This window comes from Zootoca vivipara, chromosome 10 (assembly GCF_963506605.1).
Source record: "Zootoca vivipara chromosome 10, rZooViv1.1, whole genome shotgun sequence".
Lineage (NCBI taxonomy): Eukaryota > Metazoa > Chordata > Lepidosauria > Squamata > Lacertidae > Zootoca > Zootoca vivipara.
In genome coordinates this window covers 32,950,857-32,968,455 of record NC_083285.1, presented here as the reverse complement: position 1 = coordinate 32,968,455, position 17,599 = coordinate 32,950,857, and the positions used below count along the sequence as shown (strand labels likewise).

General features: G+C 40.4%; 1 protein-coding gene across 2 annotated transcripts in view; it reads right to left on the bottom strand.

Annotated features, from left to right (window-relative positions):
- TMTC2 (transmembrane O-mannosyltransferase targeting cadherins 2) overlaps window positions 1-17,077 on the bottom strand; it is a 191,346-nt gene extending 174,269 nt beyond the window's left edge. The window contains exon 1 of one of the 2 annotated variants that reach the window (XM_035126826.2): window positions 16,954-17,077. In XM_035126826.2, coding sequence (XP_034982717.2) covers window positions 16,954-17,036 — 83 coding nt within the window. In that variant the 5' untranslated portion in view covers window positions 17,037-17,077. The remainder of the gene's footprint in view (window positions 1-16,953) is intronic. The other variant, XM_060279689.1, reaches the window with a different exon arrangement.
- Window positions 17,078-17,599: the final 522 nt, after the last annotated feature.

Here is a 17,599-nt window from a genome sequence, read left to right as displayed (position 1 = left end):
GAACTATATGGGGGAAAATATGATATTGATGGGGGATATGAACGGAGTTATTTCCACGGAAATGGATAGAACACCCAAAGAAAGGTCCAGTAACTCAGGTAAATTACCCCTCTCTTTTTTTCAACTAATTGAGAACTTTGAGCTGTATGATGCTTGGAGAACTAAAAATCCCCACGGTAAAAGACATCACACATTACTCCGAAGCCAATAGGTCAGGGGGAAGGATAGATTCAATTTGGCTAACGAAAAAGTTAATGCTGAAGTTAGATAAAGCAGAAATACAGAACAGATCGATATCAGATCACAACCCGGTATTGATTCAATTGAAGTTTAGGAACAACATGAGTGGAAGGTGGAGATTAAATGACGAGATCTGGAGGGACGAACTAAGAGTTAAGAAAGCCAAAGATACCCTGAAAGAATACTTTGAAATAAATGAAAAACAGGACACAGACAAAAGAACAATCTGGGAGGCGAGTAAAGCCTATATGAGAGGGTTCAGTATTCAACAAATGACAAAGATAAAAAAAAGAGAAAGAGAAAAATATAATGGAAATGAATAAACAAATTAGGGATAAAGAAAAAGATTTAACGAAAGATCCCCAAGACGAGGAATTAAGACAACATGTGAAAAGATTACAAAACCACCTCTCAGAAATAGTAAACAGGGAAGTTCGAAATAAAATACTTTGGACGAAACAAAGATATTTTGAATCCGCTAATAAACCCGGAAAAATGCTAGCTTGGTTACTAAAGGAAAAACAGAATGATAGAATAATAAATAAAATAATGGAAGAAGATCTAGAAATTACGGACCCACAACAAATTAAGGAAAGATTTATAAATTATTATAAAACACTTTACAAGGAGGAAGGGAAAGACGAGAAAGCAATACAGAATTATTTGGCCCGAAATAAATTACCAGAAATTAATGAGGAAGAATTCCAACTTTTAAATGCTGAAATTCAGGAGGAGGAAATTAGAAATATGATTAAGAAATTGAAAGAAGGGAAATCGCCAGGCCCTGACGGAATCTCCGTCAAGTACTATAAGATATTAGAAGAAGTGGTAACACCGAGATTAAAGGAAATAATGAATGGAATTTTGGAGAAAGGCGTATTACCAAAGTCCTGGCAAGAAGCATTAATAACGTTGATTCCCAAAGGAGATTCAAATGCGAAATTAATTAAGAACTTTAGACCAATATCTTTATTAAATATTGATTACAAGATATTTACCGGAATATTAGCAAATCGACTAAAGAGTGTATTAATTAGGATAATTGGAAAAGATCAAGCGGGTTTCCTTCCCGAGAGACAAATTAAGGATAACATCAGGGTAATTATTGATTTAATGGAATATTTAGATTTCAAACCAAGCATGGCGACAGCAATGCTGTTAGTTGACGCGGAGAAAGCCTTTGACCGTGTGTCTTGGGATTTTATGATAAACACCTGTGAAAATCTAAAACTGGGGCAAAGGTTCTTGAGGGGAATCAAAGCAATTTATAGTGAACAAAGAGCAAGGTTAATTATAAATAATGAACTCACCGAAGAATTTAGCATAGAGAGGGGTACAAGACAGGGCTGCCCCTTGTCCCCCCTGTTATTCATCACAACCCTGGAGACTTTACTGATAGCAATTAGGGGAAACAAAGCGATTAAAGGAATAAAATTAGGAGCCTACTGTTTTAAAACTAAAGCGTTTGCTGACGATCTAATCATTATGACCGAAAACCCGGAGGAAGGAATCGTAACAGGAATGAATGAGATAGGGAAGTTTGGGGAAGTATCAGGATTTAGGTTAAACAAAGACAAATCGAAAATGCTAACGAAAAATATGAGAGTAAAGGATCAAGAGAGTTTGGAAAAAATAACAGGGATCAAAATTGAGAAAAAAGTCAACTACCTAGGGATTCAGATAACTAACAAGAACACAAATCTATTGAAGGATAATTACATTGAGAAATGGAAAGAAGTAAAGAAAAAATTGGTAAAATGGAAGTGTATGAATCTATCCATTTGGGGTAGGGTATCTATGATTAAGATGGTGATTCTCCCCCAAATTCTGTTCCTGTTTCAAAACATTCCCATATTAATTGGAACCAAATATCTAAAAGAGTGGCAAAAAGACTTGACGGACTTCATTTGGCAGGGAAGAAAGGCAAGGATGAAGGCAGAGATATTAACGAACCCCAGAAAGATCGGGGGATTTGCCCTACCAGACTTGAAAAAATACTTTGAGGCAGCCTGCTGGACCTGGATAAAAGATTGGTTAACGTTAAAAAAATCGGATATTCTGGAACTAGAGGGGGTAAACAAGATCTTTGGGTGGCATGGTTACTTGTTTTATGAAAAAGGAAAGAAAAACAAAGAATTTCAAAGTCACATCTTAAGGAGGGCCCTATGGGAGGTCTGGGAAAGAACTAAAGATAAAATCATAGATAGGACTCCCTGGTGGGCATCACCGGTAGAAGCTAATGCCACATTAAGATGCTATAAGAAAGAGGTCTGGCCTACGTATAGAGAAATTACCGAAAAGGACAACGACAGTATTAAACTCAAAGAATACGATGATCTTAAGAGCAGAGGAATATCTTGGCTAGAATACTATCAATTAAAAGCCACATTTGAAAGAGATATAAAGGAAAGAGGATTTGGAGAAACAAAAACGAGATTTGAATCAGAAATCATCAACAGCAAGGGGAAAACCCTCTCGAAAATGTACAAACTTTTAAATGAGCAGAACTGGGAACAAGAAAGTAAGAACAAATACATGGAAAAATGGGAAAAAGATCTAGGTTATCAGATTGAATATAAAAAATGGAAAGATTTCTGGGATAAACAAATTAATTTCACAGCCTGCTATGCTTTAAAAGAGAACTTTATGAAAGTTCACTATAGGTGGTACTTAACGCCTGAAAAAATAGCCAAAATAAATAAGAATAGTAATGACAAATGCTGGAGGTGTAGGCAAACTACCGGAACGTTATACCACATGTGGTGGTCATGCCCCAAAATTAAAACATTTTGGGAAATGATACACAGGGAAGTCCAAGAATTAATCAAAGCTCCGTTTAGTAAGAAAGCAGAAGCCTATTTATTGGGAATTCTTAATAATGAAATACCTTCAGATAAGATCAATATATATCTTTATGCAGCAACAGCAGCAAGGATGATTATTGCTAAATCATGGAAGGAACCTAAGACACCTACGAGAGGAGAATGGATTGACAAACTTTGCGAATATTTAGAACTAGCAAAATTAACTGATCTGATTCGTAATAAACCTAGACATAAAATTAAGGAACAGTGGGAGTGCTTAAATGATTATTTAAATAAAATAGGATTGGGCAACAGAACATGGCTATGTTTAGAGTAACTGTGTATGAATTTGAAGACTTCTGTTTTGTTAGCAGAAGTTAGCGTATTGTATTAAGAGGACAAGATATGGAAGTATAGAAGATTGAAATTCTGTGCAAAGCGCGGTGGAAGTTATAGAAGATGTTATGTAATCAAGTGCTTAAGATATGACTGTTGAATCAGTCAACTGGGGCTTGCCTCCTTCTTTTCTTAGTCTGTTTTTCCCCCCTTTTTTTCCTTTCTTTTTTTCTTCTTTTTTTTTCTTTTTATTCGTTGACTTTATTCATGTTTATGATAATTTTCAGCATTAGTATTAATATAACTATTATCATTATCATTATTATCATGCCTGCTCCTTTTTTTCTCTTTCTCCATTGCTCCTCTCCTTTCCGACGCAATTGCAAGCAATAGTTTTTTTTTGGGATTTTAACTTTAGGTAAATGTTAATAGAGAAATAAAGATATAGATTTGTTTGTATTATGTAACCGATGGATGTGCAGGAACGTAAGTGTATTGTTTTTTTTCTTGTGCGTGACTGTTTTATGTTATTCTTTGTAATAAAAATAAAAAAATAAAAAAAAGATAAATTTGTAAGAGACACTCACAAAGTTACCTTTGAAATAAGCAAAATCTAAAATCACTCAACAAGATTAATTTAATCCCATTTAAGATCAAAGCCTATTTCATACTTTCAAAGTGGCGAGGGGGGGACTTAGCAAATCAGTGGAGATGGCAGAATATTGCACAAGAATTGCATGCACTTAGTTCTGTATAGATTTTGTCGGGAGAGCAGGGAGGAAAGTCATCTTACCTTTGAAGGAAAATATTTGGAATTAAAATATTTCTCCTACAAGTCCCTTTTGCTATTACACAAGTATGTTTCAGTCAACGACGTATATAAAGCAGACATTCTCACCAAGCGGCTATCAGTTCAATCATTTCCAAGTGGTGCCTGCCAATAAATGGGTGGCACTGTGGTCTAAACCACTGAGCCTAGAGCTTGCCGATCGGAAGGTCGGTGGTTCAAACCCCCACAATGGGGTGAGCTACCGTTGCTCAGTCCCTCCTGCTGCCCACCTAGCAGTTCGAAAGCATGTCAAAGTGCAAGTAGATACAGTAAATAGGTACCAGGAAGGTAAACGGTGTTCCTGTGCGCTGCTCTGGTTTCGCCAGAAGCAGCTTAGTCATGCTGGCCACATGACCTGAAAAAACTGTCTGCGGACAAACGCCGGCTCCCTTGGCCAGTAAAGCGAGACGAGCTCCACAACCCCAGAGTCGTTCGCGACTAGACTTAACTGTCAGGGGTCCTTTACCTTTACAGGTCTGCAAACATGCACCATCAACATGTGAAAGAGAATACGAATGGCATGTACAATTTTGGAAAAGATGAGTGTACCTGTGAATGCTACTGAAGCAGCAGAGATCTTTTCCACTCCTCAAAATAACCTGACCAGATCTCCTTCAGCAAATATTTTCTACATGGCCCAAGCTGCATTTCTCTGTCTGTCTTTATCTATCTCCGATTCACTTTCACCCTGACACACACCATCTTCAGTTCTGCCTTTTCTTAGCTTCTAAGTGCTCTCTGAGCAACGGAGAATGTTACTTAAATATTACGTGCAACATCTGTTCTGCTACTGCTAGACTAGGTTTGAAATTGTAATACAATAACAGTAATGGCTACAAATGCTTTCCCTCCCTTTAACAAAACGTATTTTCCAATGAACTAATCCTAGTATTTATCAGGCTATATAGCTCACTGTGGGGTTGAAAAGAAACTCGATTATCTCACATCTCTCCAACACAGGGTAAGCCTTTGACAAAACTACTACTAAGGAAGTACCCTGCAAAGGCACGCAACATTTCTATGTACTTAATCTCATTAAAAGCCTTACTTCTTCGCACTTTCTTTGCCTAAAAAATATCATTTAGAATCCACAATTGATGTAGTGATACAAAATTATGAACATACCTACATTGAGAGTCACTGTCAAAGTAAGGTCTTTATCAGGAGTTGGGAACAGGTTCCATCCAGTGGGCTGAATCCTGAGCTGCACCACTCAGCCCAGGCCATTCTGACAGGTTAGTAAGGTGACTCAATTGTCAATCCACTTGCAAAACAGTACTTTCATTTCTTCCTTTCCAGCTGCACTTGAACTCAATCTGGGCTGCAAAGGAAGATGAAAGCAGGAATCGGCCGCACTAGAAAAGCCCTAAGTATTATTATTATTAATTATAGATATCATAGTCAGGAAGGAAAATGAAAAGACTATCATATTCATTGGCTGGGTTTTGGGCAGTGCCTATATCAAGCTTTCCACATGGGGGGGGGATGGGGGAGTTTCAGAATAAGAAGTACAATATGTCCATCAACTGTAGTTGGCATGACAATACTACATAACCTCAAGTTACAAAGCTATTTTAAAAAGCAACTGAAGTCCTAGTGGTGCAGTAATAAAACCGTTAACACATTTGCAAAGCTAAGCAGGGTCAGGTCCAGTTTCAAATTGTATGTTGAGATACAGCACAGGAACATTGAAGGGTTTTGGACTAAATGAACCTCAAGGTCCCTTCCAACTCTACAATTCTAACAATTATTATAAATTTGTGTATCGCCCTTAATCCGAAGATCTGAGGGCAGTTCAAAACAGAAAAATACAAAAGGAGAATACAAACCAATGACACCCCCCAAAAAAATTAAAAATACATAGAGCATTAATCTGCTGGTTGAAAAGAAACAGGGTTAAAGGACAGGATAATAAGAAAATAAACAAAAAGAACAGAGATTGCAGTATGTAATTCGATGTGCAGGGTTAACCAGGTGAGGAAAGTTCAGCCCTCGCCACAATGACAATCCTGAATACAATAAAGTAATGTAGGAACATTATATTACAATAAAGCGAAACTCCATCCTCAATGCTGGGGGGCTGCTCCTCAAATCACAGGAATCCTCCAGGAGAGGTTTGAAGAAGAGATTGTGAAGTACATTCCTGTCTAGGGCCCTTAAATATCACTACAAGAATAGAGGGGGGTGTATACATACACAATGTAACCATGCAGAACTTCAATGAAGGAGTATCAGATTTGTTGGAAAAGAAAACCCCTGCTTCAACTAAACATTGCAGAAACAGGAAAATCTTGGACAGCGACATTTAAAACTTTAGTCCTCATCTACATGCTCGACCAGTGGGTTTAACTTTTTAAAATGCAAAACAGTATAAATAATTATATCCATCCACACAGGAAGGGGGAAAATGTGTGTCCTGTCAGTTGATTTAACACACAACCAGCTTTATTAGCAGACTTTTTTTTAACCCAATCTCATTTTTCTTAAACCTAAAGTTTCCTCTGTTAAAAAGAACACAACAGAACAATGTCCCACCCCCAATCCCACATTCAGATCTTCAGAAATCTTTAAAACCACTGAAACCCGTTAACGTCAAAGGAGCTTGGATAAGAATGCAAAATGAGGCAAGCATTTCAGGCAAAGCAGATAGTAAGAGAATTGCATTTATATGGTGGGAAAGGCCATGAAAGCCTAGTGTGAATCTACTGAAAGGCAAGTGCACTTGCACTTTGAACAAAACAACCTCTGTGTCCTATTCTTACTAATGCATTTCTTTCCATCAAAAGCAAAAGGCATCAGTAATGCCAGAGTCAAGCATTCCAAAGCTACAAATCCTAAACAACTGACCAATGGATAGTGAAATTCGCTTCCACGGGAAGAGAAAAGGAAGTGCAATGTTACAAAACAAGTTCCTGAACTTTGTGCTAAAATCTTCAGAGAACCAAAATTCCACAAACTCCCTTCTCCACTCCTCTTCACTACTGTCAAGGGACGACTCTCCCAAGTGTTTGTTGCCTAGTTGTTGGTCAATAAGCCAAACAGCAGTAGCAAGGCAGGTAGCCTTGATTCTTGACCAAGAATGGTGTCTTACCAACCTCACGGTTCAGGCAAGAGCTCAGAGCACCCAACATTCACTTTTTTTATTCATTTACTTAACACACCAGCAGTTACAGTGGTTACATGTCTAGTCATGCTCCCCCTAATCATATCTACCCAGCAAGAGCAGTTTTAACTTTGCCATAGTTTCAAGCTTCTCCCATTTCCATTGCCTCCAAACTACAGGTGTTCCCACTGACTTCACCCCTCTGAAAACAACTTCCATGGAAATCAAGAACAAAAATGAGTCTGGCAGCTGCTTGATGTCTTAACATTTTTATTGTTGTATGGACTATATAAATAAATATTTGGGTTTTGCTGTAAGACTACCCCTCTGGATTTTAACTCACTAGTCCTATCACAAGCCAACTCAGCTTCACTAGATTAACTCCCTTACACTATGGGCAGCGTTTGAAACCCCCACTATTCTAGGTGCATTTTGCAACAAGGAATTTCATTAACACGAGCAGTTTCTGAGCTCTGGGAGCAGTACTGCGCCTAAGATTTCAGATTAAAACTGCAGAGTGGCTCCACTCCCTGTCACATGTGGCCTCCAACTGATTTTCCCTGTGAGTGACTAGCCTTTCACAAGAAAAAAAGGTTTGCTACCCCTGATCTAGGCGACATTTGGAAAAGGTCGGCAATCTCCTCAGAGGGCAGCCACCAGATTTCAGTGGTTGTTAGTGGACTGAGAGCAAGTGCTCACAAACCCTCAACTGAAATATTTAGTATCCCAGGAAGCTGCTATAAAACTGAACCTCCCCCCCCCAAGATGTCTGGAGTCCTTTAAAGGGTGAGGGACCCTTAAGTGGCAAAGAGGTACACAAACCTTCTCTCTCATGCATGCCTTAAGAACGCCAAGAGCTTGATGTACAGAAATCAGGAGGAGACCGAATAGTGAGAAAAGCATCACTACCTGCTAATATATTTGCCCACTGACCACCTGCTGTCAGAAAGAACAGCTCAATTTGCTCCTTAAAAATGGGAATACATGTATGAGCAAGGATGGGGAAAATATAGCCCTCCAGGTATTCCTCACCATTGGCTAGCTCCCAACATTTGTGGCCACTGGCCATGCAGGATTTCAGCTGGTAGAAGCTGAAGCCCAACCACATCTAGAGAACCACAAGTTCCCTACTCCTAGCATATATAGGATCTCCTCTTAGTAGAGACATAAACTGTCATGGTTAATATAACATTAGCCTCCTTAGATACAGAAGATATTAACGTTCAGGTAGTGTTCACACATCACACACCATAGGTAATTATTTGCTGTGAAAGAGCAGCCTCCTCCTTTGCTCCAATCCTAGCACAGGCAACAAACCTTGATCCATTATTCAGCCTTATTTCTGAACCAGAAACTGTGGTATGTTTTTTTTGGGGGGGGGGAAGCAAATCATGATTCCCAAGTCAAATCTAATGCTGCCAGGGATTGTGGTTTGTTGCTCCTTATCACTGAAGGAAAGGAACAAAACATGACTGATGTCCACATTCACTGTAAACCATTAAATATAAAATACTTAATATATAAGCACGTCTCTAGCAGGCAGCAAATATGGAAATCAAGGTCATTGGTAAAACAAAGGCAAGTGATGTGCTGCTCAAAAGTACCATTCAAGTCCTTGCTTTGAAAATTCAGCCCCGGATAGAAGAAAACAGGCCTTGATCAGCTAAACCAATTTCAATTGCATTATATACCATTTAAATAAAAAGAAGAAGACAGGAGGTCCTAATCTCCAAGCAACTAACTGCTACTGTATTTAAAATTGGCAGTACATTTCTAAAAAGCTAGCATCAAGTGCGCCAGATAACCATGTTAATTTTTGCAACGTCAATTTACATATGCTTCCATAAGCATATGATTATCTCCACTCAAATTGAAAAAGATGGTCCAGGCAGAGATAATTCAGTATTATCTAGATACGTAAACTAGAACAGAAGTCATAAGCATAGGTCGTCCTAACCACAACCACAAAGATCTATGCTAGGATTTAAGCATCACTGGCCACTCATAAGCCTGAAATGCATCCTAGCTAACCAGAGAGTCAAAGTTCAACATCTCCTTTGCCTAACACCAGCTCCATGAATAGAGAAGGAATCTTGCAGGCCAGCCCAGTTGTCTGTTATTAACGTTTTGTACTCCCAAGTGGAAAATCCTGGTTCAATTACCTGTCAGTCTTTGCTTCAAGGACCAGCTGGGTTTGGGAGTCTTTCTGATGCAGGCTTCGTGGTTCTTGGGAAGGAGGAGGGTTGCAAGCAATTCAGCAATTACTTTACAGAAGTCTTAGGGGAGTTCTACCAAGAGAATTCAACATCTGATTCACTCTCGTCTGACAGAAGGAAAGGCAAAAATATTGACCTTCAGAGTTTACGGTAAGTAGTGTGTCCTATGATTCATTAACATTATGGCTGGTACTTAAACAAACATTCTAAGTCATAATGCTGATTTGCAAGGCATCTTGCTGCATGAAACATGCCATTATTATGATGAACATTTGACAAGACAAAAAATATTGTCATATGGCACTCTGCCAAAATGAATAGCTTACCTGATGTAAAGTAACACATTTATGGCAAGAAAAGACTGCTTGTCTTGAAAAGAGAATCAGAAACATCATACTGCATTAATTCGGAATTCCATATTCAAAATCCATTTCCTCTATTTTTTTCAGAGTTCCTCAGCAACAACAACAAAAAGCACTACAAGTACCATCTTCCAAGGAAGAATACATTAAAAACTATGTGAGCACAATATCTAGCAAAGTATATAAAATGACAACAATTCTATTTAAATTCCCCTTCCACTCTTTAGACCACCATCAAAGCAACGTTATCTGTAAAATATCACTTGGGTACAAAAGTTACCATGTTGAACCAAACTTTCAGCAATGTGCTGAAAGGCAAGAGCCTTGCATGGCTTTCTGTCAACATGACAACCTGCCTACACAATCTGTTCAGCCCTTTTGAAAAGAGATACGAAGAATCCACACAGTCAGTCATGCGAAAGAGGAGACACAAAGAGTTCAAAGGTTGCTAAACCATAATGGTCAGCAAGACCATCATAAACAGTCAAGGCGTGTTGCAAATTAGCTTGTGGATCCAGAAGGTTAGTGACCAAGAATTGTGCACATCTAGTTAAAATTTAAATTCAAAGTTGTGTATTTCATGGTTTTTCAAGGAAATAGTAGTTTTATAGTTAAAAATACAGAAGTTCGTGACTACCGTAACCATAACAAAGCCACTTGTTTCAGTTACAAATCCTTGCTCAGAGAGACCTGCTACTTCAGCCACCAGTAACTGTTAGACAGCACATTGGAACATTTAAAAGAAGAAGAAAAGCTAGGTAACAAGGAAATGATGAAGTAATGAAGCACACAACTCCAATCCATATGTGGAGAGGCTATTTCCAGTGACCATTCTTGGGAAATTCATGCACTCAAATAAAGGTTAATACACTAGCAACTCTATCAATATGAGAGCATAAATCGTACAAATACAAATCCTTTGGTGCATTGCTTCAACCAGCTTATCAAGCGATAAAGTCTACAAGTCTGCAATTCTAACGCATTTACTAAGACCTAAGCCCCACTGAAGACAGGTCTCTAATAATGCCTCACATCACAGCTATTTAAAATACATGCCGGTATGTGGTAAAGATAGAGATGCAGAACATGTGCACCTCGATACTGAATACAATTGCTGCAATTCAGAGCCCTCTCCTTCTTGCTGAGCAACACTTTGCTTTTTAAACTGTGAAGAGTTTAAAGAGCTGTTTGGGGGCTTACCATGACAATATTGTTAGCAAAGCCAGCTGTACATATTTGTCTGTCTCTGCAATCAGCATTGCTTATTATGATCAACTGAGCATGGTCTGGGTACAATAGCAGCTCACGCTTTGAGAAGGGTGCAGCTAGCACACTAGGCTCACCTGAACTACAGTTTGGCTTAAGGCAAACTTCATTTGAATGTGCATTTCACACACAACTCATCAGCAGATATACTTCCGGGTTTGCAGTATTTGCAGTGTTTGTGAGTTGATTTGTTTGGGAGCCAAGCCATTCGAGTACCAAGATGTACTGTAATGTCTTTTGTGGCACAACAAACAGAGGAACTGATCAATAACGTACTAAGCTTACAAAATTTTAATTGAGACAATCACGGCATACAATGTACCATTTTTTAATTTTAGTAAGAATTGTTTCTTAAATCTGAAGAACCAAGCTCAGGTGATAGATTAATAGATTTCTTTACACTTTTTTAAAAAAATTATGAGGTTCTATGCAAACTGTATCATTAAACTGATCTAATAAAAATGTGCTTCAGAATTATTTGATAAGCCATTAAGAAAGTTATAATGTGACGTGTCACCAAACTTTGTGATAACATGCGAGTCACCTTGAAGTTGCTTCAATTAGCACTACAAAAATAATGTTTAGCTGGTAACTTCTAACTGATGAATTAGTTGACTAAATTTAAATGTATCTACATCTCACCTAAACCTCAGTGTGTCTTCCGATGAAACAGGATAAAATGAAATAATTTATACCCTAGTAAAACAAACACTGTTAAAAGAAATATTTTTCTTTCTTCAAACTCCACTACAGATTAAAATTTGGTCCCAACTGAATACTAACTTAACTGGCCAATTTATAAAGCCAATAAATCACTTGAGCAACTTAAAAATAGCATCTGATACATATTTGCCTGCAGAGAAGTGCTTTCACACATTTCAAAAGGCAGCAAAATAGAAAAACAATGCCTCATACTTTTCTCTCTCTCTTTCTTTTCCTATCTTGTTAAAAGGAAAATACAAGCATTTCTTTAAAAGTGGGGAGCATGCATGAGATCCCTTTGAAAGATTACAGAAGCAGTGAAAAAATGACACACCATCCCTGGGAACTTGTGAAAGCACTCAGAAATGGTGTAAGTGAAGTTGTAGAATGAAAAATCAATGCCCATGATTGTCGAAAGTTTCAAAGGCATTAGTTTTGTAAGAAAAGTTTATCATGCAAGGTTAAACGGTAACATAAGGCTTTCCTTAGTGTGTGCAACTTGTTGAGCATTTGAGTGTATACTGCAATCCAGGACTTCAAGAGATTTGCATGGGCGTTTTTAGATTATCACTGCAATTATGTAGGATTGCCAGTATCCTAAGACACCAAATCTTACACACCAACAATCACTTTCCCTCTTTATACAAATCACCCCTATATCTCAACTTAAATAATGACCTGTAAACATGCCAAACACTATTTCAAATTTTAAAAAAGTTTTCAAAGTATGGTCGTTCAACTGATGCAGTAGGCATCTTTAACAACCACGATGAACACAAAATTCTAAGAGAATGTACACTAAATTTTCCCTTGCCATTTTGCTTCCAAGTGGGAACAAACTCACCCCTTGCCAGACCTCATTTTCCCTTTCTCCCATATATCAAGCCTTTGAAAATACTGCCACATTTTCCCCCTCTCTGTATTTAATATGTCACAATATCTTTGGTCACTCCTTTAATCTTTGCAGACGACTCAGAATATGTGGAATTTTAGAACTACAGAAGGCGGCATGGGGAGGGGGGCACTTGCTATGCAATGATTACTAAACCCCACATGCATTTTTCAGGAACTGGGAGAGGTGCTTTTCTCTCTATCATATATTTGAATTGGCAATCCTTGGTTTCATGTTTCAGCAGCTGGACCAGTCATGTGGATACCAGCAAGTATTTATTTCCCCCTCTTGCCATGCCTTCATCTACTCTTCCCACATACATTGTGTATGTCAGATCTTTTCAAACTCCTCTTTAAACTCAATAATGAATTGACTTCATTTTCCTTAAAATGAGATTTGGCCCCAGAATAAATGATTGTTTTGAGACGGTAAGTAACTTCATTCCAGGCGAGTAATGCACATTGTTTTCCATTACTTTTTATCATTAAGAAATTGATCTTGCTGTAAAGAAGGTTTTATGACACCATTTAATCTTTGCCAACCTACTAAAACACAAAATGCAATTACAGACACCTTTTATATAGCAATCTTGGTCACTGTATCAAGAAAAACAGTCTAAATCAATGCCACATCTGATAGAACAGAAAACCTGAAGGATTTGGCACTGCTCTTACAAGTGATCATCAGCTTCAAAGTTTATATGCACAATTTTGATTCAATTTAACTTGGATGTATGATCCATATCCCACCTGGAAGGCAGTATCCCACAGCTTCTACTCAGTTCACATTTCATCAAGTTAGATTCGAAGAAAGCTCCTGATGGTCCACACAACCCTGTGATTGTAGTTAAAATATTTTAGGTCTGGGGGATTTGCAGTGGTGAACTAGAAAAGCATTTGCTAGTTTGCAGTTTTCAACTCTCCTTCCTTCCCAATGTAATTGAAAATGCTGTAATTAACTGACCTCCTCTACAGCATAATCAATAATTTCAGTTCACAGATGCCAATGAATTTCTAAATCCAAGAGGTGTTTATGTCTTTAGCTTTTAGACAAATTAAACAAACCTGCAGTTTAAATGTCATTTATCCAACGCAAGATTAATGCTAAACTGGTACTGTTGGGATTAACATAAAGAAAGAAAAAAAAGAGAGATTGGCCTGCAATTAAATTACCACTAACATTCTGTAAGAGCAATCATGTAAAAATCAACAAAGAGCTTGACCTCTACATCCATGATGTTCAGCAATACTTCAATCTGCAATACAATATTAGGAGATTTAAACCGGCAAAGAGCACTAAATTCCCAATCAGTGTCCTCAAGCAACCTTGATAATGCAGCCCCTAGATAGAGTAATGCAGAAGGCAGGGCTGCAAAAAAATATCCACATTCTTAGGTTCCATCATCACATATTTAGGCAAGCCAACAACCAGGTGCATAGGGTTTTTCCAACTCCGACGATGTATGTTTACTTATGGCCATACTACTGTAATCCTCCATACATCCTCCAACTACTGTAATACTGCATATTAATACCTGTAAGTTTCTGCCAGTATTGGCAGAGTTATATCAGGTCTTATTTGAAAAGCTTTTATGCTGCTTTTCCATAAAACTGCACAAAGCAGCGTATAATCATTAAACAACTTTATACACCCATTAAAAGACCACTAACACACTAGAATGCAGTTAATGGTTTTCTTAAATACTTGGAAATAGAAAAGATCGTGATCTGTAAAACTGGGAAATCCTTTAGGGTTAAGTTGCTGAACTGCTATTCTGCAATGGCTAAGAAAGAAACACACAAATTGCATTCAATTTTTGTAGAAGGAAAAAGAGCAAATTGTGCCTTTATCCTACTAGTAACTCCCAAACTGTGACAGGTGCCACAGTGCCCTGCAAAGCAGACCAAAATTCAGGATTAAGCAAATTAATTGACTTTACAACCAGTTTATGTCCCAATGCAAATGATCCTTCAAAGCTAGAGTAGATCATTTCCCTTACTACTTGCCTGAAAGTTTGAGGCATGTTTTCTGGCAACAGTTATGCTGCTCTAGCTCTTATGTCTGCGTTTATGCATCATCTCTGAACACACACACACACACACACACACACACACAACTGAATAATATATTTGTAGTCACAGTAGAACTCTGTTGACAACAGTGTAACAGAATGAATATATGAAGGCAGAACTATCAATATACCATTTGTAAGATCCACTTAGTTTGGACTTTTCCGGCACTGTGGTGCTTGATTACTCCCATATATGAGAATTCAAGGGGCATCCCCTCAATACAAAGGCACTCTGCTGAAAGGCAGTTCACCCTAACCCAGGGGATCTATTCAGTTTCCAAACAGAGAGGGACTGATGAAAAGCTGTCAAAGTAAATCTATGCTCACTTTTTGGATGGTTTAACGTCAATGGAGCATGCAAACACCCCAAGATGGCTCATAAATTCAGCCAGGCGTGCTGCTCTCCCTAATATATTTTAATTATGCATCTGTTTTAATTGTAATCAGAGTAAGTCACCGGAAAAGGCGCAAATTGGAATTTTCTCTCATTGCTAATACAGCTTCTCAGCAGTGCCTAAGCACTTGTCCATTTTAAGGGGAGGGAGAAGCACCCAGAACAACTGTGACATTTTCTAGAACTCGACGCAGTTTTCTTCAACCACACGGTTCACTTCTCATTAGCTGCCCAAACTCAAAAGAGCCAAATTCAAGTCCGGGGGGGGGGGGGGGGACTTCATCTTTGCTAATTAGCATAAAGGAATGTTGAACATACAGTCTGGGGAGCAGAACAGAAGAGCTTTCAGGAAGAAAAGCTGCTCAGCAGATCTTCAGAGGGCAAATGCGCACACGAACACAAACATGCAAACACAGCCACACTGATGATTTTCAAGTAAGCACTGCCCCTGTGAGCAAAGTTAAAGCAGAGGTTCCTATTCCAAGACTCAGTTTCAGGCAGGGATCAATGCACTTTAGCTCCAGAACACGCATTTTCAATGACAGTGCAGCTACCTTCCCCTTCACTACTCATTAACTACAAATAAATTTGGGCACATCGGTGGGCTTTAAAGAGAAGGGGTTCCTAGTTAGAAAGCCTAATTTCCATTCAGGCAGCAGCTTGGACACTTCTCCCTTTAAAAAGTCAGAGCATCCCTGTCCCTTTAATACACTTACAAGCGCAAGGGAGTTTAAGTGTCAAATGCTCCAGAAACAAGAGCATCAAGAGAAACAAGTTGAATCCACCCCCCTCAAAAAGCAATCGCTTTGTGGATGAAAGGGGGAAAGGGTTTGTTTCTAACCCAAACTTAACACCATTTAATGATCCAATTGATTGCAGGGCAAGGGCAGATGGAGAATGTTTTCCTTTTTGAAAACCACACGTGTGTGTATGGAATTATTCGCCAAAGAACAAAGATTTCCCTTCACCCAAACTTCCAAAAAGTGACGAGAAAGGGTGATCTTGGCAAAGGCATAATGAGAGAAAGAATTAAGAGATTTAGGATGGAAGGAGTTTGCCTGCACTCCTCGCCTGCTCAGCTGTACCAGGGGACCTATGTTCCCCGACCCCTTCCAGCAAACTAACTTGACAGCCAGTCCTGCAAACTGCGTCTCTCCACTAGGGTGGGCAGATGGTAGATCGGGATCTTCTGGCATATCGTTGCTAACCAGGAGTGGAACGGATTCAGCTCAGGTACCGGGAACAAATCCGTAGCCGGAGAATGTCCTCAAAGGCACCCAAGCTAACTAACTGCGTGCCTTTGTTGTTGTTGTTGCACCTGCCTCTGATTGGTAGATTCAAGCGCAAAGCGAAGTCGATCAGGGAAGCTCTGAACTCTCTTCCCACCCCTGCGGAGCTGAAATTACCCAGGGGGAAGGCAGGCGCGCGAGAGAAATACAGAGAGAATGCGCAAAGGAAGAAAAGGTGCGATGAAATCCGTCAAGCGTTAAACCGGGGAGAGATAATCGGATTAACCCTTCCTCCGCAGGTGAGAGAGCGGATTAAAGGAGGAGGCGGCAGACCAGGCAAGGAAAGTGAGGACACCAAGTTGCGTGTTATGTTTTCGCAGCCTCGCGCAAAACCCAACGGGGGAAGAAAGCGCGCTCCCTTTGGCGCTGCCGGCGAGCGCAACCGAGCCGGACGCACCCCGCGAGCAGGCAGCCCCGAGTCCGCCTCTTCTTCCTCCGCCACCACCTACCTGTCATCGTAGCAGAAATCCGCGCCGAGGGTGTTGAGATAGAGGGCGAGCCCCAGGGCGCTGCTCACCAACTCCGCGATCATCTCTCCTCTGCCGCCGCCGCCCTCCGTCTTCTCCCCCTTCGCCGCCGCCGCCGCCTCCCGCCAGCCGCGCAAAGCATCCGCCGCGCGCGCTTCCCCTGACGCCCGCTGCTCCGCCGCCTCGCTCCACTTTCGCCGCCGCCGCCGAGTGCGCCGCTCGGTCCGCTCAGCGAGCGCCCGGCATCCCCCGCTTCCTCTCGCTCGCTCGTCCAGCCAGCCAGTCAGTCAGCGCCGCCGCCGCCTCGCCGCTTTTATTGTTCCATGCCGCTCGCTCGCTCCCCCTTTTTACCCCATGACTGGTCGGGGCTGGGCAACCGCCGGAGAGCAAAGCTGGCCGCTCCGCCCCTGCGCACGCCGCGGGAAACAGAGAAAGAGAGCGCGCTGCCTGCTCGCCCGCCCGGCTCCGCTCTTCTTCCCCGGCTCCTCCGCGCGCCTCGCCGCCCTGAGGCCCCTTCGCGGCTCAACTGGAAGCGCCGCTGCCGAGGCTCTGAGAGCGCCCGCGTGGGGCTTTGCGAGGCTCCCATCGCGCTTGCGTGCCGCCCCGCCCTCCTCGCGCTCGGCCCGCC